At 45.3% G+C, this 26,876-nt stretch overlaps 1 protein-coding gene across 2 annotated transcripts in view; it reads left to right on the top strand.

The window, feature by feature from the left end:
• Positions 1–327: 327 nt before the first annotated feature.
• Positions 328–26,876, top strand: part of LOC133499019 (single-stranded DNA-binding protein 2) — a 69,655-nt gene continuing 43,106 nt past the window's right edge. For both annotated transcript variants that reach the window (XM_061816474.1, XM_061816473.1), the window contains exon 1: positions 328–441. In XM_061816474.1, coding sequence (XP_061672458.1) covers positions 386–441 — 56 coding nt within the window. In that variant the 5' untranslated portion in view covers positions 328–385. The remainder of the gene's footprint in view (positions 442–26,876) is intronic.

Raw genomic sequence — 26,876 nt, 5'->3', positions numbered from 1 at the left:
GCCATGTTGGACGGTTTCAAATCCCCCTTTGCACTAAGAGGGGTGTGCGCGAGTGTGTTTGTGTTTGTGTGTGTCAGGAGAGTCTTTCCAATCAGGGAATAAATGACAGACAGACAGACAAGACAGACAGACACGCTCACAAATGGAAAGCAAAGGCGAGCCAGACAAACAGGAGAAGGGAGGGCGAGGGGGCGGGGCTCCGGCGAGCGGGCGTGGCTTCGGCCTCGTCACTCAGCCGCCCGTCGCCGCGGCGAGCGGGGCGGTCCCGCTCGAGGCGGCGACCAATGGGAGCGGAGGCTGCTGGTGTCGCCATGGTGACGGGGCCGTGCCCAAGGAGGTTGTGATGGCTTGACAGGTGCGTGACAATCGGGAGCTCTCTGCAAGCATGTACGCCAAAGGCAAGAGTAGCAACGTGCCGTCCGACAGCCAAGCCAGAGAAAAGTAAGTTTTATTTATGGAGGGGGGGGGGGGACCAGGCTGGCGGAGAAGGAGGGGTGAGGGGGCGGGGAGGGGGTTGTGGGGGGGGGCGCGTGTTGCAGCCACGCTCAGGCACGCACGGAGCCGCGCGGCGCGGAGCTCCTCCGCTGCTCCGGCTCGGAAAGTTGACCGCCCCGCGCCGTTCGCAGGGAAAATCCACACTTTGGACGTCTTCTCCTCTTTGGTGCTCGAGTGCATCTCGGAGAATTCAATGCGCGGTTAACTTCTGAATGGGCTCTTTTTCTTTCCTTGTTCTTGTTGTTGTTGTTGTTGCACACGCGTTGGAAAGGCTTGCGTCGGTTGAGAAGCGAGACATTGTGAGCGGATGCTCACGGAGGAAGTGCGCGCAATTCGGCGGCTGCCGCGGCCGCGGCCGCTTGAAATTGATCTTTTCAAGAGTTCAGTTGAGGATTTACATTTTTATGTTGTTGTTGTTGGGAAAAAAAAGTGTTGTTTTTTTTTTGTTTTGTTTTGCTTGATGATAAATAGTCATCTAATTTAATGATCGTGGCTGTGGGGAAATAAAAGCATGTCGTCTTCCTTCACCTTTCACCAAATATTCCCCGTTTATCGCTTAATATGAGCAGGTAAAATATTTTGTGTAGTTTTTACACACTGGCGTTGCTGCTTTATGTCGTCGACCAGTTTGCTTAAGAAGTACTTGATATCATGTGAAAACGTGTTGTGGTGGTTTGCCAGGTTTGGTTTGATGATGTGAAAGACATTTTCTTAACATGTTATCTCCAAGTTCTTTCCTTCGTTAACTTATCTTACAGTTTATTTGTTTTAACACAACAATACACACACGTCGAAGGGCACACATTTGCATAATGGCTGCTTTGTTTGCTTAAGTTACTCGCTGCCTTGCTCCATGGATCTAGGGAAACTGTCAGTTGCATTCCGGGTTTGACCGGACCGTGGACGACGACTGCGGTTCGGTCCCTCCGCCAGAATGACCGTCAGCCAATTTGTCAGGTCTGCGTTTGCGTTCTCGCTCGGGTGCATAAAAATTGCAAGAAAAGAATACGACTGAACATAAAATAAGTACGTCTTAAGTACCAAATCTCATCATATTTGTGTATTATATCGAGTGGATGGCCACTCCTGACTAAGAGCCAATAGAAAGCTGCATTACAAACATGTTTTGTTTTGTTTTGAGTTAGCGACATGCTTACTTGTCCTGGTGAGAAAATACATAAATATGAAATAAAAAGAACATCACACATTACACATTCAAGCTGTGCGCAACTTCAACACATTTGATTCTACTATTCCTTGTTTGAAAATAGGAGAATATGAACAAATTAGTCCATAAAGTAAAAAGAACATCAGTTTCGAGCAAGATGTCTAACTCAAGGCTGGGGGGCCGCATCTGGCCCACCACATTATTTTATGTGGCCCGTGAAATCAAAGTATTTGCATGATCTGTGCTAAAATTTAAAATAGTTACATGGACTAAATCGTTGATTCCCAAACAGTGTGCTGGGGTGCATTAGTGTGCCGTGAGAAGTTATCCAGTTTTATGTAAAAACATTTATTTCCAAGAAATAATATATCTTTATTCATCTATTCATGCCAGTGAGGCACAATGACAGACAACAACAAAAAAAAAAATCCTCTTCTATTAGATGGCAGGAAGTACATATAGTAATTAATCCATCCATTTTTGGTGACATTTACTTTTGTTGGTGTGCCGTGGGATTTTTCAATTGTAAAATATGTGTCTTGGCGCTACAAAGGTTGGAAATCAATGTACTAAATAATAACATTGAGATATTGAGAGCATTGTTTTACGACCAGACTAAACTAAACTATCCATCCATCCATATTCTTCACCGCTTATCCTCACGAGAGTCACGGGGAGTGCTGGAGCCTATCCCAGCTGTCAGCGGGCTGGAGGCGGGGTACACCCTGAACTGGTTCCCAGCCAATCGCAGGGCACATCAAGACAAACAGCCGCACTCACAATCACACCTATGGGCAATTTAGAGTGTCCAATTAATGTTGCATGTTTTTGGGGATGTGGGAGGAAACCGGAGTGCCCCCCCAGAGAAAAGCCACGCAGGCACGGGGAGAACATGCAAACTCCACACAGGCGGGGCCGGGATTGAACCGGGGACCTCAGAACTGTGCTTGACCAGCTGATCCACCGTGCCGCCCAATTTCTAAACTCGTTTTCATCAATTTATTGTACATAGTATGTAATACTAAGATGAACCTATGAAACATTGACATGGTTTCACAGTCATAGCAGGCCTGCGAGGCAAACCGGACCAACAAATATTTGACGCTCCTAGTTCTGATGGTCCCCAAGTTGCGTCAATTCAGTTAGCTCGATGCAAATTTCATCGTTATTTGGACGCTTACTCTATTCATTTTCTGCTAGTCTGTTTTGTTGAAAATCTTCACGCAATACATGGAACACATTTGAATCCTGCGCAACCAAAAATGAAGTAATTTTTTGGTTTCCAGTGTTTTCACCGTGGCTCAGCTGGTAAAGCGTTGGCCTCACAGTTCTGAGGTCCCGGGTTCAATCCCTGACCCGTCTGTGTAGCGTTTTGCATGTTCTCCCCGTGCCTGTGTGGGTTTTCTCCGGGCACTCCGGTGTCCTTCCCCAAAACATGCAACATTAATTGGACACTAAATTGCCCGTAGGTGTGATTGTGCGTGCGGCTGTTTGTCTCCATGTGCCCTGCGATTGGCTGCCGACCAGTTCGGGGTGTACCCCGCTTCCTGCCCATTGACAGCTGGGATAGGCTCCAGGAATCCCCGTGACCCGCATGAGGATAAGCTGCAAAGAAATTAGATGGATGGAAGCATTAAATTAGTATTTGATGGTGAACAATTTAGAACAGTCTAGAATAATAAAGTTATTATTTTTAGGAAACTTAACTGAAATACTTTACTTGGTAATTCGCAGAACAACCCATTACAATAGAACTTTGCAAGATGTTTTCATGTGAAAGAATAAAAATATCCCGTATAACAAAAAATGAGCATCAGTTAGCGAGTCTGTCACACTGCCGAGATGTTCTGGCTTCAAATCTCAGCTCAGGTTTTCCCCCAACGGAGTTTGGATCTTGTCCCCCGCTGCTTTCCTCCCGCATCCGTGAAGTCCGTTTAACACTTTACATCCTTCATAAATACGAATCAGAGTGCGGTTGCTGGCCCGTCAAGGGGGTGCGTTGTCGCCTGCCTCTCGCCCAAAGTCAACCGACACGAAATCACTTGTAACTTTTTCAAAACTCATCATGACCCTTCTCCCCTGATTGGTCGGGGGAAGATCGCCAAATACGATCACTCGGTCCGTAAAAGCTTTGTGTCAGCGTGAATAAGAAAATGGATGGATCATTACGAATATGTACCTTGACTGCAAAAACTCCCGCAAACTCAACTTCCTCATTTGACTGCGTACGTACGCCGCATAGAATTTGCGGTTATCTGTGCCCGAAAGGCGGGGTTTATCTCGCGCGGGGCTGCCAAGGCCGTGACAAAATACAGGACCGTCTGACAAGATGGAAACGCTGCGAAAGGCAAAAGGCAGGCAAGGGCGAGATTAATTTAGTTCTTAACAAGCTGCCTTGTTTATCAGCGGCGTGTATCAGAGAACCAGACCGGGTCCGACTGCCTTGTTTCTCATTTCTGCCTCACAGCGGGCCGTCAAGGAGCGAGCGAGGCCGACCGCAGATTAGAGAGAGAGAGAGCCGGGGAGAGGAATGAGCTGGGGTGTTGGAATTTGCCGGATCATTAGTTCATTGGTTGTAGTGTTGACCTCAGGATGGACCCGTGCAGGCGCACTTACACGCGTTGGAAATCCGAGTGCGTTTGACCTCCGTACAACCGCTCATCCGACGTGTCCTTGCTGCCGCAGATGTGCGTTAAAAACGGACCTTTTAATATAATTCGCAGTCTGCACAATGTGCAAAAGATTTGGAGACGGAATAAACGCAGAGCGCATTTTCTTGTTCTCTCGGAATGTTTCCGTTCTGTTTAATCGCAATCACAAATGGTTTCAAATGTCAGCAAAGCTCTTTTGTTCTCGATAACAAAATAAAGACTTGACAAAAGGAAAACGTCTACAGCGAAGATTCAAACGCTTGGTCATAATTGCTCCCAAATGACCTCTATTTGAGTGATATGTGCTCGTTAGCGAACCAAATGATTACAGCCAAAACAAAGGCGGCACCGGATGACGTGCACGTAGCCCTGATCAGCTACGCTATTAAAAATGGCCGTAAATCCCCCAATTTATGAGGATCGTAATGTTCCACTTTTTATTGGAGAAAGGTGTTGATTTATTTTAGCGCGCTTTTAGGAGGTTGCGATTTGCCGCCGAGGTGCTGAGCGCTGTTCTTAATATTTTGCAAGTGCCATAAAGCAGCGGTCGGGGGTCGGCAACCGAGGGGCGACACTTTTGTAAACATGCGCCGCAAAGGTTTCCGCTTAATTGACAGGTAACTGGCTGTCAAGTCCTTCTTGGCTGCCATGGCGACCGCAGGCCGACTCTCGCGTCACGCGTATGCATTTCTCTCGAGAGTCAGGTTTTGAGTCTCAGGGAAAGTAGGGAAAATGTTGGCAAATTCAGAATAAACACAACTGGGCTGAATATGGGTTCCCAATTTAACTGGGGATCACTTAGTTGGCCAAAAAGATTTTCTTTTCCTTTCGGTTTGTCCTATTAGGGGTCGCGTTAGCTCGTCGCTAGCATTAGCTCGTCGCTAGCGTTAGCTCGTCGCTAGCATTAACTCGTCGCTAGCGTTAGCTCGTTGCTCACATTAGCTCGTCACTAGTGTTAGCTCGTGGCTAGCCTTAGCTCGTCGTCGGTTATTTAATTTCGCTTCGGTAGGTGTTACCGCGGCCTCCGAAATGGGCAAAGTCGCTCCCTGGTTGGAGGATTACAGGTTTGGTGGTGGTGAGGATTTTGGGGATGTAAAAGCAGCTCAAGGGAGCGCATGCTTGAGCATGGAACCAAACAGCCCGGACTCGAGCAACGCAGGTATCGCCCCGTGGAACTTCATTTCTAATTGGGATCTGAGTTGCAAGTGCTAGCTTTTAGTGTTGGGCCCTCATGCTAAGAATACTTTTGAAAGTGTAAAAAAAAAAAAACAACAACAACAACAGAAATCTAGCCATTGACTACTTTTTTGGTCAGTGAAGTAAAATGATAAGATGCACGGTGGACATTATAAGATAGTAGATTATCCCTTGAGCGTTAGAAATACAGTAAAGGACTTATTTGTACTTCCATTTCTGACAATGTGAAATGTGGGCTTACAGTCCACGGTGTGTCATTGCATCAAATGCGGAGGAAAGATTTCCGAGTACTTCACTGAACGCTTTGAGGCCGTTCGGCTGTACCTGTGTCAAGGCCCTCACTCGATCGTGATTAAAAGTGGCAGTACGAGGCCCCTCGCTGCGTACTTGCAGTTGTTCAACAAGTTCAACGATACGCGTCACGGAGAGCTGGTGGACAAAGTCCATGTACGCAGTTCTGCCTTTGTGGTTTTAAGTGCATTCCCTTGCATTGCGGCCATCTCACCTTAACTTTAAATGTCATTCAAAAGTTCATTTGTTGGACTAAGAGGCATCTTACTATCACGTTTGTATGCCAAATTATTAATAATTGTCATTGTTGTTCCGTTTGATGTGCAGCTGCGATCCATCTGGTGGAGATTAAGCAATTTGTGGACAAAAACACACACACACACGTTTCCAAATTGTGACATGTGTGTGTTTTTGTGCAATAGTCAGGCTACACGTGTGAAAAACTGTCAAATCCACTCGGTAAGCAGAGCTGCATTGGGTTGTGTTGGAAACACATTTAACAAGAGCAATTTAGTGTCATGGTGCTGAAGTCTTTCTGTGGGTTTGGATGTGCTCCTCGCATTTTTAAAATCATATCTTAACAAGCGTCCACATCCTGGGCTCCTAGTTGTCATGGTAACAGCATCAAAAAAAAAAGGTTATTAACAAATGTGTGGAAAGTTTGTTGAGAGACTCTTTGCGTGTTTTGTTCTGTATCTTTTTTTCTTGATACTAATGGGGTTCATACTGTGTGCATTATATTTGTCATAAATGTATTTATTTATCATTCACCGGTGGCGCTTTAGTAACATTGAATTTGTTGCCCGTGGCTGCAGCATTCGTTTCAGCTCTCTGAGCGTATCAATCAAAATAAGGTTTGTTTTGTTTATATAGGTTTGTCCAAAAGGATTCCGTACGCGTTATTTTTGTTTATTGTTTGAATAAGGAACATTTGTATTGATTTGATATGGAGCGCGCAGAGTGCAGTTGTTTTGAAAACACGTGTCAACGCTTGTTCCGCCGCTGCTGACGAACGCGTATCAGCACATCGCGAGTGACGCCTCGCAACGGCATTAATGATGCCTTCGGTGAGGTGATTTATGTTTTGGATCTTTTCCTGATACGCCGTGGCCTTTAAAGCCACCCCCCCCCCCCCCAAGATAAAAATCAAGTTGGATGAGTTTTGAGGGGGGGGGCTGCAAAGGATTCGGTGCCACGTGACCGTGTCAATCAATCCAAGCATCTGGAAACTATTGAACCAAACATTGACACGCCCGACAACCAAAAACATCATGACATGGAACAAGCTGGGAAGCTACCATCCTTTACCAGCAATATTAATTATGTAAAATATTGTTTTCCTACAGTAGATGCACCGACCGCAAAATTTTAGATGATAGTATGATGTACAATTTGTTAGTGGCTGTCCTAGACCGGTTTTACTCAGCGGGCCTAGCTGGGGCCCAGATGTTTTCGTCAGAGGGGCACATTCAACTTGTTTCTATCCATCCATCCATTTTCTTTGCCGCTTATCCTCACGAGGGTTGCGGAGAGTGCTGAAGCCTATCTCAGCTATCAACGGGCAGGAGGCAGGGTACACCCAGAACTGGTTGCCAACCAATCGCAAGGCACATGGAAACAAACAACCGCACTCAGATGGTAAAGGGTTGGCCTCACAGTTCTGAGGACCCGGGTTTAATCCCAGCCCTCCCTGTGCGGAGTTTGCATGTTCTCCCTGTGGCTGCATCGGTGGGTTTTCTCCGGGCACTCCGGTTTCCTCCCACCTGCCGAAAACATGCAACATTAACTGGACACTCTAAATTGCCCCCAGGTGTGATTGTGAGTGCGGCTGTTTGTCTCAACGTGCCCTGCGATTGGCTGGCGACCAGTTCAGGGTGTACCCCGCCTCCTGCCCATTCACAGCTCGGAGAGGCTCCAGCACTCCCCACGACCCTCGTGAGGATAAGTGACAAAGAAAATGGATGGACGGATTAATTGGACATTCTAAATTGCCCCGAGGTGTGATTGTGAGTGCGGCTGTTTGTCTCGATGTGCCCTGCGATTGGCTGGCAACCAGCTCAGGGTGTATCCCGCCTCCTGCATGTTGACAGCTGGGATAGGCTCCAGCACTCCCGCGCCCTTTGTGAGGATAAGCAGCAAATAAAATGGATGGATGGATTAATTGGACACTCTAAATTGCCCCTAGTTGTGATTGTGATTGCGAATGTTTGTCTCGATGTGCTTTGCGATCGGGCGGCGACCAGTTCAGTTCTTCCCGTTGACAGCTGGATTAGGCTCCAGCACTCTCTGCGACTCTTGTGAGGATAAGCGGCACAGATAATGGATGGAAAGATGAATGGATTGAAATTGCAAACTGTTAAAATACTTTTCGGCATGAAGATTTTTATCAAGAAAAAACAAAAAACGGCCCAATATTTTTGTCTTCTCATAGCCCGATTTTCCGGCACTTTGCCTCTTCATCAAGCTCATTCAGTGAAGATTATCATTTTTCCAATAATGTACATTCGGCCAATTAACCAGCTCGCTTGTTTGCTGTTAAATTTGATTGCAACCGTGTGATTGATTCTTTAGTTGGGCTTCGGTATGATTTGAATTTCTCGCTCCGCGTGCAAGCACATTCCAAAGGGGTTCCCCCGACCCCCAAACAAAAACAAAAAATATACATTTGCACAAAGCTACTGTACATCGCGTTAAGAAAAAGACGACTTCAAATGTTGTGCACGAGTGAGCTAACAAGTGTTTGTCAGCAGCGAAAGTGACAGTTGTAAACACGGTTCAGGTGATATCTGGCGGCGCAGACGGGCGTGTTTGCTTGACCCATCTGCCGAAAGCAGCCGGAATCGTGGCGGACGGCCTTCGTGTGTGCGTCGGATAACAGCAGTGAACACGCGGCCCAACTGAGCTGTCTGCTTACGGCGCTTTGGCCGTATGTTTCATCCCTCATAATCGATCTCCGTCTGTAACCCCCCCCGCCCCCTCGCCATCCCGTGCTGCCGCTATGAATGGGGATGACGATACTCAGTCATGATTACAGTAACCAGTGAGAATCCACAATAATAACACGTTGAAAAAAAATTCACAATTCTTTTTTATAACAGTGTAGGGCGTCGCTCCAAATATTGGCTCCCTAAGTTATTGTATATTTAGCGACTGACTTGAAATGATATTCTTAAAAGTGACATGTATGCTCAACACCCATATCAATGAGTCCATCCATCCGTCCATCCATCCATCCATTTTCTTAGCTGCTTATCCTCACAAAGGGTCGCAGGGAGTGCTGGAGCCTATCCCAGCTGTTAACGGGCAAGAGGTGGGGTACACCCTGAACTGGTCGCCAGCCAATTGCAAGGATAACTACGGAAGTAACTAACTAATCATCCATCCATCCATCCATCCATCCATCCATCCATCCATCAATCCATCCATCCATTTTCTTAGCTGCTTATCCTAACGAGGGGCGTAGGAGTCTATTCCAGCTGTCAACGGGAAGGAGGTAGGGTACACCCTGAACTGGTCGTCAGCCAATCGGAGGGCACATAGAGACAAACAGCCGCTCTCACAATCACACCTAGGTGCAATTTAGAGTGTCCAATTAATGTTGCACGTTTTTGGGATGTGGGAGGAAACCGGAGGGCCCGGAGAAAACCCACACAGGGACGGGGAGAACATGCAAACTCCACGCAGGCGGGTCCGGGATTGAACTCAGGACCTCAGAACTGTGAGGCCAACGCTTCCCAGCTGAGCTACCGTGCCATATTTTAAACATTAAACATATAATGTATTATATTATGCATCAATATGTTGTTTCCCTGTATATAGTTGGAATATATGAGGTAATCATTCATTTCACTCTCGCGACCCTCGTGAGGATAAGCGGCGAAGAAAATGGATGGACATAAATGACTTGAATACAAACATCTCAAGAATTGTACCTTGTGAAGGTGGTGTTGCATAGTTTTGCCAGAGAGCTTTCCATTGAGTGTTTATCTTTGTGGTTGCACCGCGTGAAGGTGGAAAAGTTTGTGCCATCGTAGTTGAGGCTGTTTCGTTACAGCGGATGTCTTGAATTACCCACTCGTACCTCAATTTATGGCCCAAGAGTGCATACAAATTTGAACTGCATGTAAAAAAAATGAATGGTAAGAAAGAATAGCATTGAAGATGTGATACAATCCTGACAGACCATGTGAAGCACAGGTGTCAAAGTCAAGGCCCTGGATCCAGATCCGGCCCACCACATAATTTTATGCGGCCCGCCAAGGTCTCAAAATCTGTGATTCTTTTGAAATTATGTTCCAGCATTTCAAATTGTCATATATCAACAATGATAATGTTGAGATCAAACATGAACAATGGTGGAAAAACCCATTACACTTGATTTCTGATGGCAAAACTAGTTCATAAATTTCTCATGTAAATATGATGAGGCCATTCCGGATTTCTGTGGTTTCACCATAACTCCCCCTCTGAGGGAAATCATAACTACAATGTGGCCCGCGACAAAAATGATTTTGACACCCTTGATGTAAAGCAAAAATAAATGGCTTGTACTGCATATTAATCGGCAAGCATATAAAATTACATTCCATTTCCCAAGCCGCTTATCCACATGAGGGTTGTGGGAGCGCTGGAGCGTATCTCAGCTGACTTCGGGCGAAATGTTGACAAAAGTATGCCGTCGTGGGCGTGTCCGCTGAATGCACTGAAAGCACGCCCAGCCCACTCGTCAATTAAATCCGCTGGGCGACGCCCTGAAAAATCAGGATCCGAAGAAACGGTGAAAAACAATTTAATGCTAGATCTTCACAAGAGTTTTTGTCACTCTGCACGTTCGGCCATGATCTTCAGATTTGTAGATTGTGTTGAGAAACAAATCCGTGGAAACCGGACTGTTCTGGTTGTCTTCGAAGATGTTTTAATCTGGATCTCATGCGATCAAGCGTCATCAGTTCACGCACAAGTTTTTTGCTAGGACAGAACCAGTCGCGATCGATTCACTGCTGTGTCAACGAAACGCGAGAATGGAAAGATAATTCTTTTAACCGGTTCTGTTTTTTTTTGGTTTTCGGGTGACACAACCATGCCACACGTGATGAAAATCGTCACAGAAGACGCGTTTGAACCCGCTAAACGCGCCGCCGCGTCGTTGCCCGGGAGCCTTCCCGGCGACTCAGAACTGCAATCAAAGTCAGTCGTGGCGTCCTCACGAAGGCGCGCAACGTGTTTGCGGGCCCCCCGATGAACGCACGCAAACGCGCGACACGGAGATGCGTCAATCCGCAGATCGGAAGCCGGGAGACGGCGACCGTAAGCCTCGGGGTCGTCGGGAAGGGATCAAGGCTACGGAGGAGCTCATTTGGCATCAGATGGCATGTGGGGGAGAGAAGAGGCGCAAAAAAAAAATAAAAGATAAAAAAAGAGAGAGCCCAGCGTCCTCAAAGATTCTTTTTTTTTTTTTTTTTTTTTGTCACAGCTTTGAAAAGACTCCTGAGTGAATTTATCAATGTTTTCCCCCCCGGGAGCTCCGTGGGTGTCCTCAAGTGTTTCTTTTTTAATTAGAAAAGCCACCATGACACTTCTCCCTTCCTTCCACTTTACCACCTTTTTAATATGTCTAATAGGCGCTCGGCTCTGTAAAGGAAGCCCCGCACTTTTCCAATAAGAAGACGGGTGAGACGGTCGCGGTCGGTTGTGTTAGCATTAGCCGCCGTGTCGTTAGCGGCGGCGTTTGCGGTCCCCTCGGGAAATCGTGCGTCGCGCGCCGGAGACGCCGCGCGTGCGCGGCTCTGCTGTTAACCGCGGCGGCACGCCAGGAGTACGCGCACCCTTGGAACGTTTCCTGTAACCCGAGCTACGAATGCGGGAAGAACGCTCGCAAACGCTTCGACCGCACAAGGCTGAACAGAGGAGGCAGACGGCTAATTTTGCTTTGACGAAAACCGAAAATGAAATTGCCTCCCAAATTACCCACGAATAAAAATGGCTTGCCAAACGAGCAAATTTAGACGCGTAACACCGGCGACGTCACAACATCAGTGTTAGGGAAGCGAAGACATGATCTATCTATCTATCTATCTATCTATCTATCTATCTATCTATCTATCTATCTATCTATCTATCTATCTATCTATCTATCTATCTATCTATCTATCTATCTATCTATCTATCTATCTATCTATCTATCTGCTTGTGAGTGAGCAGCGAACTTAGAAGTACAGCGATGCCTCGGTTCTTGACCACAGTCCGTTCCAGAAAACGGTTCGAGAAGTGATGTGTTCGAACACCGAAATCGATGTTTCCCATTACAATGAATGGAGAAAGAAATAATGCGTTCCAAACCTACAAAACCTTTTTTCTAGCTTTTCCTGATAATAAACTGCATAGTAGAAATACATGTATAGTTTAAATACTTTATATAATATAATAATTAAAGAAATATATTTATTTTTTGCTTGAAATGTATGCTTTGGTAGTAGAGTAGGCTAGGCTGGGATTGCATTGCCGTATCTGCAGCGATTCGGCTCCCGGCCTTGTCAACGTTTTTTTTATGAACAAAAGTGCAGAATAAGTTTCAACAAGCAACTTGCCTTCTTTGGAGCCCTGTTTGGGGGATAATACAGTAGGTAGTCCTCCATAAGAAGGAAAACAACAGTCACTATCGGGACATGTCTGTGTACAGAGGCTGCGTTATACAGAATTACAAAAGTGCGCTAGTTGTGCTGCGCACGTTATGTCATTTCCATTTTTTTGTTTGTTTTTTTTGGGGGGGGCGTTCCAATTGACAATAACAAAACGCGTCGTGGGTGGATCAGCTGCGCACATTATGTTATTTCGGCGTGGGAATTCACAACAAAGCGTGTCGTGGGTCAGCTAGTCTGGCCGCGCAATATGGGATTCCCGGGTTTTGTTTCGAATACCGATTTTCATTCAAAAAGAGAAGCAAAAAAAAAATCTCAAAATTTTCGTCCAAAAATCGATTTGTTCAAAAACAGGGGCGTTCGAGAACCAGGGCTTTACTGTAAATTGTTGTGATTTATTCAAATAATCAATTTTCACAAAATTTTCCAAGTAGCTTGTCCAACATCACTGAACATTTCATTGCAAATTCCCTGATACAAAGTAGCTATACTGTACCATTGAGCTCCTGAGAGAATGAAGGTGATGACATCAGAGCAATCTGATAGGATGTTTATTAAGTACCGTAATTTCCGGCCTACAAGCTGCGACTTTTTTCCCCACACGCTTCCAACCCTGTGATTTATGCAATGATGCGGCTAATTTGTGCATTTTTTTTCCTAACGGCCACAAGTGGGCACTTGAGTGGAAAAGGGAAGAGACCGGAATATATGTGTCGGGGAAGTAACTTTTACCGGACATGCTAGTGCTGCGCTAGCGTGTTGCTGCTATGTTACTGGCGTATCTCAGTGATTTTTGCCGGTAAGTGTTTTTTTTAAACCGGCCCTGTTAGTGCCACGTTAGCATTAGTGTTAGCACCACGCTAACATTAAACTCTTTCTGTGTACCGTCTTTGTCAATATCTCATGTTTGAATGTGGGTTTCAATGTGGGCACTTGCGGGTTTTACACAGCTGCGGCGTATGTATGTACCAAATAGTATTTCCTTTACAAATGTACTGGGTGAAGCTTATAATCAGGTGCGCTCCGTAGGCCGGGAATTACGGCATGTGTGAGAGTCACTGTACAATATTTGCACATATGTTGCCAACTAACATCGACTGTCACCATCATCCCCTGACTCGAACCCTACTGAGAATCTGTGGAGCAACTGCAAAAGGGTGGCGCAATACCTCCAAACAGCAACTCTGAGAAACAGATGAGATACGAGGAAAAGCCATGCGTTTATTTCTCATCATAATCAATAATCAATGAGAGAGTGATATGGAAAAGGAGCTCTTGTATCATTTAATTGGCAAATATGCATTTTTGCGAAAATTATGACAACATGTGACTGTGTTGCAACGGTGTATTTTAAATCATTTGTCCAAAAAAGTAATGCTTTGGAAATTGAAGCCCTATAGATTATCACGTAAACGTTAATAATCCAAAGATTGCATTCAGGTACAAAAAGTCCGAAAAACGACGCAAGGCTAATCGTTTTGCTCACGTAGCCGCCGCGATGACAGCTGCTGATATTTCATCGCCATTGATATGCAAGCCGCACGGCAAGGTTAAGCGCGCATGACGGCCAAGCTCAAGACGTACACTCTGGCTTCTGATTTTTTCATATTTTTGTTTCCTCGCAGCGGCTGTTCTCTCCGCACATCCCTCTCTTCGTGTTTCCGCACCCCCCCCCCAGCCCCTCTCCCCCTTTTGTGTTTGGTTGAGCGGCAGTTCTTCAGCTTTACCATCCTCACTTGATTGCGCAGACGTGTGTGTCCTCCAGTCCCGATTAAATCCTTGATGACGTTCTAAAAAAAGCCCAGCGCGTGACCTTGCTTAGGAATTTTCAAGGTCCAGTTCACGTTTTATTTCTCGGCTCCGTAGAAAGAGTAGTGAAGGACTACCTGGGGGGGGGGCAAAAGAAATCTGTATCGACCTCGATCTTAATTCTTCATTTTCCGTGAAATGTTTTTCAATTAAATGCTTCCAAGTTTGGGAGCGGTTGCAAGCCGCCTTTTTTTTATCCCCTGTCAACCGGAAGCAAAACCAATATTCGATAACGATATTCGGTGCAGTGAAGGAGTAAAATGTAAAACGCAAAACTGCTTATCTTATATGTTGTTTTTATTCACCTTATCATATCATCGTTCAAGTCATAACTTAGGTGTGTGTACATTTTTTGCGGCACACTGCACAAAGAAACTGACTGGACAAATGCGGGAACACAAGAAGCAGTGACGCCAATTTCGGGAGGTTGGCGTAATTTTTTTAGCATGTATTCAGAGGCCTTGAATGACTTTTTATAACCCATCCATCCATCCGTTTTCTTAGATGCTTATCCTCATAAGGGTCACGGGAGTGCTGGAGCCTATCCCAGACGTCTATTGGCAGGAGGCGGGGTACACCCTGACCTGGTCGCCAACCAATCGCAGGGCACATCGAGACAAACAACACCTAGGGGCAATTTAGAGTGTCCAATTCATGTCGCCTATTCTTGGGATCTGGGAGGAAAGCGGAGTGCCCACCCGGAGAAAAGCCACGAGAACATTCAAACTCCGCAGAGGCGCGGCCATGAACAAACCCGGGACCTCAGAACTGTGAGGCCAACCCGTTCCACCTGAGCCAACGTGCCCCTCAATGAGTCCATCCATCCATCCATCATCCATCCATCCATCCATCCATCCATCCATCCATCCATCCATCCATCCATCATCCATCCATCCATCCATCCATCCATCCATCCATCCATTCGTTTTCTTAGCTGCTTATTCTCATAAGGGTCACGGGAGTTCTGGAGTCCCAGATGTCTATTGACCCTGAACTGGTCGCCAACCAATCGCAGTGCACATAGAGATAAACAACACCTACGGGCAATTTAGAGTGTCCAATTAATGTTGCATGTGCTTGGGATGTTGCCCACCCGGGCATGCAAACTCCACACAGGCGGGGCCTGGATCGAACCCAGGCCCTCAGAACTGTGAGACCAATGCTTTCCACCTGATCCACCGTGCCGCCATACGTTGGTTGATATTATGCAAAAATAACAGATGGCACCAGGACAGAGCAGGGACAATATCCAATATCCAATCTCGCAAAATTTGTCAAAAATGATGCGATTGCGTCTGGTCCAAAAATGATCGGCCCAATCAGCATTCTTTGAGGTAATGGAACCTGCAGATACGCTTGTGGATCGGGCTGCCAAAAATGAAAAAGGTCCGCACATTTGTAAACGAGGCCGGCCTTGGAACACATGATGAGTGTGGAGTGTTCTCCGAGCACCGGCTTTAAAGAGCAAACAGCGGCACTGACGCCTTTTGTCAGACAGCGGAGGGTTTTCATTCCAGGAAATATTAATTTTATTACCCATTAATACAGTTACATTTTTAGATCTTTGACAAACAAATAAAGAGGGAGCTAAGTCGAAAGCCATCCGGGACGGCCTCAGTGTCGAGCTACTGCTCCTCTGCAATGAGAGGAGCCAGAAGAGGTGGCTGGGGCATCAGATCCTCATGCCTCCTGAAAGGTTCCACGGTGAGGTGTTCTGGGCACGACCCCCCAGGAGGAGACCCCGGGAACTGCCGGGGACACGCTGGAGAAACTACGTCTCTCGGCTGGCCTGGAAACGGTTTGATATCGCCCTCCGGAAGAGCTGGTTGAAGTGGCTGGGGAAAGGGAAGTCTGGGCATCCCTAGGAAAGCTACAGACCCCGGAACCCAGCCTTGGATAAGCAGTGGCATCGTAATTTCCGGCCTATAAGCCGTGATTTTTTTTCACACGCTTTCAACCCTGCAGTTCATGCGGTGATGCGGCTAATTTGTGCATTTTTTGTAACGGCCGCGAGGGGGCACTCGAGCGGAAAACGTAAGAGTGAGACCGGTGGTATATATGTGCCGAGGAAGGGACTTTTACCGGCATGTTTTTTTTTTTACCGGCCCTATTAGCGCTGCGCTACCGTGTTGCTACTGTGTAGCTGTCGCGGCTGTTTATTTTTTTTTTACCAGTATGTTTTTTTTTTTTTTTTTTATCAGCCCTGTTCGTGCTACCGTGTTGCTGCTATGTTAAGCTAAGCTAAGGTATTAAAACTTTGAAAACTCTTCCTGTTCTTTGTAAATATCTCGTTTCAATGTGGGCACTTGCGGCTTTTACACAACCAAATGGTATTTCCTTTACAAACGTACTGGGTGAGCCTTATAATCGAAATTACGGTAGTTTGTATATTGTATATTTCCCCGTGTCTGCGTTTTCTCCGGGCAGTCCGGTTTCCTCCCACATCCCAAAAACACGCGACATTAATTGGAGACTCTAAATTGCCCCGAAGTGTGATTGTGAGTGCGGCTGTATGTCTCCATGTGCCCTCCGATTGGCTGGTAAACCGGTTCGGGGTGTGCCCCGCCTCATGCCCGTTGACAGCTGGGACAGGCTCTAGCGCTCCCGCGACCCTCGTGTGGATAAGCTGCTTGGAAAATGAACGACTCACTGAATGTATAAAACTCTTAAAGCCTCTGAGAAAGCTTTTGTAACATCCCATTCTTGCCTAAATTCAATTTGTGCGCGTGTGACATCACTTTTGCCGTCCAAAAGATTGAAGGAAGTGACGAGCGCATTTATCTGCGTCTCCCGAGGGTGTTGTTGGGGGGGTGGGGGGGGGTGTCATGTTGCAACTGCACAACATGCAGATGGATGTGCCACCGTAGCGGCCCGTTTCCCGTTAGGACGGGGGGAGGGGTTGTCCGGTTTTACGACAGACGAGCGGAGGGGGATTCAGTTTCACGTTGTGTAATGGTCCGGATTGCTTGGGAATCCGTCTGAGGTGTTGCATTCAAATAGAAAATAATCACATCATGACATGATCTGACAGGTTCTAGCAAACATGAGTCACAAAATAAGATATGCCCCCCCCCCCCTTCGCCCACACACACAATATCATAGAGCATATATATTTTTATGGCTCTGATTCAGTACATATTTACAGTGGAAATTATAATGGTGAATATCATCCTTTCCCTTGAAGGACAATAGATGACCTGAGATTTGATTGGTCCCCCCCCCCCCCATGGGAAATAATTGAAATTGGAAAAAAATCAGTTTCGGCGGAAAACTGCTGCCATCAAGCAACCTTTATTAATGGTATTAAATTTGTTGACCAATTTTACACTTTACAAAGATTAAAAAAAAAAAAATTATGATGATTATGAAAAAGGATGAAAAAAGGAAATCAAAGTTTTGAAACTGAAAAAATAGTAGCGCGATTGATGTTTTAATTTGATTTTTTTCCCCATATTCCCCCCGCCCCTCAGATAGATTAAAAATCCCTTTAGATGTACTAAAAAACTGACACAGTATCAATAAACATTGGATGCAGTGGCAAAGACGCGACATGATGACAAGAAAGTGGCCGTCATAAACAAGTAGGATCCGTACACATTTCAAACATCTCCGACGGTGTAACCGCGTGCGAAGACAAGTGGAACTAAAACCGCGAATGTTTCACTTAATAATCCGGAATAGTTGACAGATTTGCCTCCTCCTGATTCTGATTAAACCTGATTCTGATTTTAATACACCATCGACTTTGCCAAACGTTAGCCTCGTTTCTAGCTAGCAGTTAGCGTTGTGGGAGTCAGCTGCCAATGCATTCCATTGTTTAATAAATATGCATACGGTATGTTTGATAAAACGCCATAACAACATTTGACCAATACTAAAAAATATGAAGAAGACCACTAAAAAATGTCAACATTGAAACTGTACGTGCAACATGTAACAAACACGGATGTGTGGACTTGGTATGTAGCTGGAGTGAGATCAACTCTGCTGATTGGTGAAAACTGAATTAAAATTGATGCCGGTGAACGGTGAACTGAGACACAGCGGAGCAATGTACACATCTTTTATGTTTGTCATCATATTTATCTATGTGAGCACACATTTTAAGGGAAATTCCGGTGGTTTGGATTAACAATGTATCCAATAGTTCATGTCATACGTACTGTACCTTGACAATGTGATGTTCATCCTCTCCCATTTAATGGTCTTTTGAGGAGATTTTTCATCGTCAACTACGAATTTTCATGGGTGCCACCATTTTGGTGAGTCACATGACCGCCGTACGCGGATGTGACGTAATAGCTGTGGCAACAAAGGCTCGCTTACGTTGGGAAACTATTGTGGCCAGTGCTGATTTCTAGGATTTATCCTCATCCGACTGATTAAGTAATAGCAGCATCAGTTGATCGTGAATACTTCTGTAAAACTGCTGTAAAATAACGTTGAATATTCGAATGTAAGTTCCAGCAAGCGAGTTCCGGCGAGCGACCGGCCGCCCGAGTTCACGAGAGGCCCCACCTCTCGCCGGAGCTCGCCCGTCAGACTCCGCGTCATTCCCGTCCAAAAGTACCATTCGAATATTCAACATTATTTCCAGCCACAAGTTCAAATCTGCATGGACGTTTTCCTCTGTCTTCCCGATCAACCGATACTGCTATTTCTTCATCAGATGAGGATAAATCCGAGAAATCAGCGCTGGCCACAATTGTTTCCCAACTTTCTTGCCGTGCCTATTCTCCCTGCTACAAATTTTCAATAGAAATTTTATAGAAATCTATCGAATTTGTACAGAACAACTTGTTCTGTAGAACTTTGGCTGTGATTTTCTATAGAATTTATACAGAACAATAGAAATTCTACAGGACTTGGGTCCAAAAGTTCTATAGTTTTTTAAAAAATTCTTTAGAAATGTTCAAAAGAAAATTTTTAGCAGGGATGTCACATCCGCGCACGTAGGTCACGTGATTCGCCAAAATGGCGGCGCCCATGAAAATTCATAGTTGCCGATAAAAATCTTCTCAAAACAATTAAATGGGTGAGGATGAACATCACATTGTCAAGGTACAGTAAATATGACATGACCTATTGGATACATCTTTAATCCAAACCACCGGAATTTCCATTTAACTACCGTGACAAAACAATGGCTCCGCCTGCAACATGGCGGCCACAAGCGTGTCCGGAGTGACGTCACGGGTGAACAATCTTCCATTTTTCTTTTCTTCACCGACTCCTCTTTGTATTCTTTTGAGGCTGCCCTTTTCCGTCCGCTTTCGGGGTTCCTCACATAAAATCCCCAAAGTGCAAACACGCGAACGCGATCATAATTAATCCGCTGCGATCCCTCTTCAATACTCTCGTCCGTGTACAGTAACTTTATGGTTTTGTTGAATCGAAGATTTACTGGAACGGCGTGGAGACAACGTTGAACAAGGAAATCAATCCCAAAATTCATTTGTGTTTGTTCATGTGTGAAATTAAACAGATTTCCCCGGAGAGGTGACTCAATCTAAACAAATCAAAGCCGATGAAATGGAACTAAAATCAAGGAAAAAGGATGCGCTTCTGCTTGGATTTGACTTGACCCCCCTTTTCGTCCCTCTCCCACCCCCCACCTTACTGTAGAAAGTGGTGATTTTTGGGAAATATCGTCTGTTGGTTGCTGGGCGTTTGTGTGTGCGCCGCCCCTGCGCCACGATAAGCTGGCATTTCCTGTTATCTCGGCACCACGCATTGTTGTCTGCGCCGCTGGCGGAACAACAACCGCTACGCGGGGCCTCATTGTGCGAGGGCGATTGCTCCGACGTGTCTTTCGTCGTCGGGTTGTCCGCTCAAGTCTCAATTCGCGCCGTAGTGATTTTCTGCATCCTGCCAGCGCTGCGTTGGTGCCCACCAATCAACTGAGCAGTGGCGGGGCCTCGCTGGTGTTTTATTGCTCTCCATTGAAGATAAATGGGCGTCTTTACTACAAGTACTTGTTGCAATTGATCTTGCCGTTCGTCGTGTTTTGTGGAATTACTAGCAAGTAGTGCGCCCGTCACAGATTCGGCGCACGAGTTGCAGTCGGCTTTTATTAGCGGAGACGAGTCATCGTTGATTCGGCTGTCAAAATTTGCGGTTTAATCAGTTTGTCAAAGTGGAAACGGTTGCGTTCCTGCGATGGTAGATTCTGTTTGAAGTCGTCAACGTGATTGACAAATTGCAACGTTTACAAGCTCGGTGATTTGCAAAAGGCTCTCTGTTCAGTTTTGTTTCGATTTTTGGCATTTGACAAGATTTGCATCATCGAGCGTGAGGCAGGTTGCAGAATTGGTTCAGCCGCAGGTGTCAAACTGGTGGACCTGGGGGCATGATCTGGCCCGCCACATTGTTTTATGTGGCCCACGAAAGCAAATCCAAATTGCAAATTGTGTTCGGGTGTCCGGTAATGCCATTGAGATCCCAATCCCTCTTTGAAAAGAGATACTTCAAAAACATCTTTTTATAGAGCTCATGCACCTACGTCATAAAATCACATGACTTTTGTTTACATCGCCATATTGCCGGTCTAACAAAGCATCGTTCAATGCTAAGCCCGTTGAGACGAAACGAAAATATGTTATGCGTATGATACCGTTAAACATTTAGAAGGTGATAATAAACGAAGGTATGTGGAGAAAGGGAGAGACCTGCATTTAATGTCGATAAGAAATTGGACTCTTAATTTGCTTCCGCTTGTCTTGGAAAACTGGATCTACACATGGATCTGGTGAGTAAGTCATTGAGATTTTCACGGAAGAGTTTGAAACCATAGAAAAGTCTGGACGCATACAAATACTTAGTTGCTGGATCTGTTTTCAATCAGGAATTAATCCGACATAGTGACGGGTTGACGGCTGTGAACGCGGAAGCGTGTTCGGCCGCATCTTAACCTTTGCCGGAATCCGTCGATCTTTTCAGATAGTATTCAATACAAATACCAATATTTAAATAAATGACCCATTGTTTTTACACAAACTCACATTCATTAACTATGATTGGGAAAAAAAAAAAAAAAGGGCGGAGTCGTCTTCACGGAACGTACACGGAAGCGACTGCGGCCACACTTAACCTCCGTAAACCTCTGCGACAGATACGCCGGTTCATGTGTATCTTGTTTGGGCACCATCCATCACCTTTAATTGACGAAATCCATCGATATTTTCTGGTCTTTTCAGACAGCATCCCATAGAATGATCTCTTTGAATATGTGTCTCGTCTGTTGTGACAACCAACAGCACAGCAGGTCTCGTCTGATTTCAAAACATATATTAAACATATTATGTATGATATTATGCATCAATGTGTTGTTTTCCTGTATATCGTTAGAGTATATGAGGTAATCTTTCATTTAAATGGGTTCGGCGTCGTAGCGGCCCTCCGAGGGAATTCATAGCTATAATGTGGGCCTAAGCGGCCCAGAAAATGGATGGATGGAAGTTTGGGGCAATTTATTGGTCCGATAGCAGATTTCTTAGAATGTATTACATCTTTGTCATGAGCCGGGAGAATCTCTATGTGGCGTGAACACGTTTCCGTGCCATTGTTGTACGACGAAGCCTCATGGTGGACCTCATGAAGTGAAACTTCATTGTGTTGTTATTTAGATCGCAAACTCATCGAAACTTACAAACTGAATCAACAGCGCCTCTGCTGGTTGCAGTTAGGTAATGTCACACTTGTCACTCAAAGGGCACATCATCAATAATCAAAACCGGGCACACGTACAAATTCTTAACAGTCAGTTAATCCAATATGTCCTTCCCGAGTTTGTTTATGCAAAGTTACTTTTTGTGTGTGACTATAGCAGCAAAACAATAATTCGTACAGCGAATGTCGTTTCGAAGATTTTCGATTATGATCTTGAACGTCATCTTCATCACTCGAGAAGTTGTTTGTGCGCAAAAAAAAGAGTCTAAAATAGAGGTTGAACACCATGGAATTAAAAGAATTTCAACATCATCTTTGTACAACACACAATTTTGCGCAGAAAGCAATCAATTGTAATTCATGGAAAACTGACATGCTTGACAAGGATTTAAGTGAAAATATTTCGTTCCACTTGTGTTGTTTATTTGCAGTCACTCACAGTCCGACGTGCGCCTCCGTGCTCGCAAATCTGCACAGTCGAGCACGAAAATTTTGCGCATAAAATTTGTTACGAGTAGAAACAATAGATATTGAAAGACGTCGCTTATTTTGTGTAGTCTTGACGTGAATTTACGTCTTTATTTCATAAACGCCGTTTACAAAACAAGCCTGCTCCTAAACAATCAGTATTCACCCGGAAACAGGAAATGAGTGCGTGTTCACAGCTGCTTCACGTACTGCGAGCGCATATACCTCGAAAGTCATCAACATCGTGAGCCACGTCAAAGGAAATTCGGTTACACCAGGGGTGCTCATCGCGTCGATCGCGAGGCAGTGTGACGACATTAAACTTTTCTTCAGATAAAGTTTGTCAGATCGAGAATTTTTGTTGATGAAAAATTTTAAATACCATTTTATGTCATGTTCTACTAATATCAGTTGAAATTGGAAATGATCATTTCTGAGTTTTAAATTTAAATTTTCTATTTTAGTTATGTATTTGTTTATTTTATTTTCAATTTACAGTTATGTTATATTAATCCAGTAAGTTATTTTAAGGTCTCGAGATTCCATCCCTAATCACACCCGCAACTTTATCTGCGAGCATGACTGACCACACCCATACATTTTTCACTGACTGATTTGTGTAATTTAACATTTCCAGTGCAGCATGTCCGTTATTCTTGTCACATGCGAGTGCATCAATTAAAAAAAAATGTCTATTATTGTCAGGAGAAAAATATTCCCATACATTTTTTCTAAGAACCAATTTTCAGCACGTCCTCCAAATCAAACCAAAATCAAAGAGCATTTTTTTTTCTTTTCACATACTCAAAAGATGTAAGCGGACAAATCTGGAATGCAATTGAAAGCGCACGTCACGACAAAAGGGGAAAAAAGAGCACATTTGAAAGCTTTTAACTGAATTTCTGCGCTTTTTTTTTTTTTTTTTTTTTACTGACTTACACGGGCTCAGCGCCGGGGGTCAAATTGCGGGATGTGAACTTAATGAAATGTAAACAAAAGGTGAGCCAAAGAACACTCGACTTCTTGACTATTCCTCCCCATCAGGATATGAACTTCATTCTTTGGGCTTAAACTCTCACGTGTGACCTTTCCACTCGAGAATTCTTCCCATTGCGGGGGTTGGAGGGGGTGGGGGGCGGGGGGCAAACTTTCACAGAGGGCCGCCCTCTTTACTTTTATGTTAAGCCGGCTCTGATTTTGAGAAACATTTTCTTCCCCGGTACCATGTCGCGGTTGGACTCCAGCACCACAAGCTGGGTTTTGCCAGACTGGAGCCCCCCCCCCCTCCCCCCCTTTCCCGTCCAAATCTCTAGAAAAGACTCCTAAAAGCTTCACTATGCGCTGTGCAAGTGAGGGGGATTAAGACTATAACAAACATTTGCTCAGCAAAGCCGCGCATAAGACAATTTCGGCGCAGACAAAACACGGAACACGAGTAGATGAAACAAAGTTTATTTGAGTACAAATGTCTTCCCCTCAGACGGTTTCCTTGCGGGATTATGACGTGTCTCGCTAATCTTCAAAGCTGGAAGTGAACTTTTCGCCGTTCCTCCCAGCGCTCGGCAACATCCCGAACCCGCCGCCCGACATCTACGCGGGAACGCGGCAGAGAGAAAAACACTTTGTAGGAATTGCAGTACAAGCGGGTTGCGTTTAGCAGAAGCCATTAGCGAGACCTCGGGGGGATTCCTTGGAAGCGTAATGGAGAATATAGATTCAATTTATGATCATCAGCAAAAACGCCAATTAGGGATGCATCCGTGAAAAGCCTGCGCCCATCCACTTGGAGATTCGGCGAAAGCATCAATATGGTCGACATGCAGTCGCAGTCAGGACAACGAAGTCAGTACACACACACAAAAAAAAAAACAACTCTACTTCTAAATTCATTTTTTTCCACGACTTAGCATGAATATTACTCAGCTTCCTCTTCAAAGAAAAAAAAAATCAAGGGTTACAGTAAAAAAAAAAAAAAAAACATACAGAAAAGAAGTATTTGAACACCTTGCTGTATTGCAAGTTCTCCCACTTGGAAATCAAGGAGGGGTCTGACATTTTCATCGTAGGTGCATATCCACTGTGAGAGAGCGATTCTGAAAAGAAAAATCCAGAATGTATGATGTTTTTTTTTTAACAATTTATTTGTGTGATGCAGCTGCAAATAAGTATTTGAACACCTGTCTATCAGCTAGAATTCTGACCCTCAAAGACCTGTTAGTCCGCCTTTAAAAGTCCACCTCCACTCTATGTATTATCCGGAATCAGATGGACCTGTATGAGGTCGGTAGCTGCATAAAGACACCTGTCCAGCCCATACAATCAGTAAGACTCGAACTTGTAACATGGCCAAGACCAAAGGGCCGTCCAAAGACACCAGGGACAAAATTGTACAACTCCACATGGAAAGGGCTACGGAGAAATTGCTAAGCAACTTGGTGAAAAAAGCAATCATTAGAAAACGGAAGAAGCTAAACATGACGGTCATTCTCAATCGGAGTGGAGCCCCATGCAAGGTGTCACCTCGTGGGGTCTCACTGATCCTTAGAAAGGTGAAGAATCAGCCCAGGACGACACGACAGGACTTGGTCAATGACCTGAAAAGAGCTTGGACCACCGTTTCTAAGGTGACTGTTGGTAATCCACAAAGACGTCATGATTTGAAATCACGCATGGCACGTCTGGTTCCCCTGCTTAAACCAGCACGTGTCAAGGCCCGTCTTAAGTTTGCCAGTGACTATTTGGATGATACAGAGGAGTCACGGGAGAAGGTTTTGTGATCAAATGAGACCAAAATGGAACTTTTTGGTCATAATTCCACTAACCGTGTTTAGAGGAAGATGAATGATGAGTTCCATCCCAAGAACACCATCCCTACTGTGAAGCATGGGGGTGGTAGCATCATGCTTTGGGGTGTTTTTCTGCACAAAGCTGAAAGAGCCCAGAAACCTGTCTGATCTAGAGGAGATCCGTGTGGAGGAGTGGGCTAAAATCCCTCCTGTAGTGTGTGCAAACCTTGTGAACAACTACAGGAAACCTTTGACCTCTGTAATTGCAAACAAAGCCTACTGTACCAAATATCAACATTGGTTTTCTCAGGTGTTCAAATACTTATTTGCAGCTGTATCACAGAAATAAAAAAATCATACATTGTGATTTCTGGATTTTTCCTTTTAGATTATCTCTCCCACAGTGGACATGCACCTATGATAAAAAATTCAGCCCCCTCCATGATTTCTAAGTGGGAGAACTTGCAATATAGCAGGGTGTTCAAATACTTCTTTTCTTCACTGTACATTCGCACCAATGGACACGTTAGGGTTTCCAATTAGTTTCGCAGGCTTTTGGAAAAGCCACATAAAGCACAGGCAGAGTCAAACCCGACTCTGCTGACAGCAAGGCATCATTTTGCTCCTCGGTCGTCAGGATAAAAGATAGTAACCTTCATTATGATACATATGGGTGGATGAATGTTTCAAATTAGCAAACATTTGGTGTAAAAAAACAAAACAAAACAAAACAACAACACAGGAGGTGGACGGTTGCTTTCGACCCGATTTTGTTTTTCTCCAGCATTCGTCCAACAGCATAAAAGCTGGAATAATTGATAGCTCGCCAAGACTTGAAGGTAAATCCCAACGCGAGGCAAGTCGAAGCCTCGGCAGCCTTATTGGGAACGCGCGTCGCCGCTAAATGTCAACGCGCGTTGTGCTCCTTCGTTTGGATCTCCGGCTGCAGCGTCGCTTCTCCCGTGCCCCGTTTTGACCTCCCCTGGCTGCGCTCCCCTGCTCCTTTCATCAATCATTTACCCTCCCTTTCTCGCTTTCTTCCTCCCTCGCTCTCTCCATCTTTTGCGTTTTTCCTGCCATTGCCGCTCGTACGTGCTCGCCGTTCGTCGGTTCCTCTCCGTCCCCCCGCCAGACCGAACGCACCAGATTGCGGACGATTTGCTTCCGACGCTCCACGCCGCGGCTGCTGCGGATGCGCCGGCACCTTTTCGTCCCCCGCACGATTCAATTATACTTTAGTGTAATGATAATGCCGCAGGGATTAATCAGCTCCCGCCTGATTTTCCTCATCAAATGTTTGGCCTCGGAGCGGTAGAATTCCTAGACTGTTTGTTCCATAAATATTATGAAGATACTGATGGGGGAGGGGGGATGATGGGGGGGGGGGTGTTTGTTGTGTTTCTCTCCACTGACGTTTCCTTGAAGCACCGCATTTAAAATGAATTATTCAGCATAGTGATGGCCGTATATTTGTTGTTGCGGCTCTGGCCTCCGTGGCGGTCCGTGCCCCGGTTGCCCCCCCCACCCCCCTCACCCCCCACGCCCTCCCCCACCCTCTCATGTCCGCCCGCCTTCCCGGAGAGCGGCTCCGACCCGCAGAGGATGCTCCGCTTTAATGAATGAAGTGGAGTCATTTAGCGCGGCTCTTAATGGCACATAAAGCCGTGCTGCGAGCCTTGATTAATCAGGGAAAGTGTTTGGCCCG

The sequence above is a fragment of the Syngnathoides biaculeatus genome, chromosome 4, assembly GCF_019802595.1.
Source record: "Syngnathoides biaculeatus isolate LvHL_M chromosome 4, ASM1980259v1, whole genome shotgun sequence".
Classification (NCBI taxonomy): domain Eukaryota; kingdom Metazoa; phylum Chordata; class Actinopteri; order Syngnathiformes; family Syngnathidae; genus Syngnathoides; species Syngnathoides biaculeatus.
This window is presented reverse-complemented; position numbering and strand designations above follow the sequence as displayed.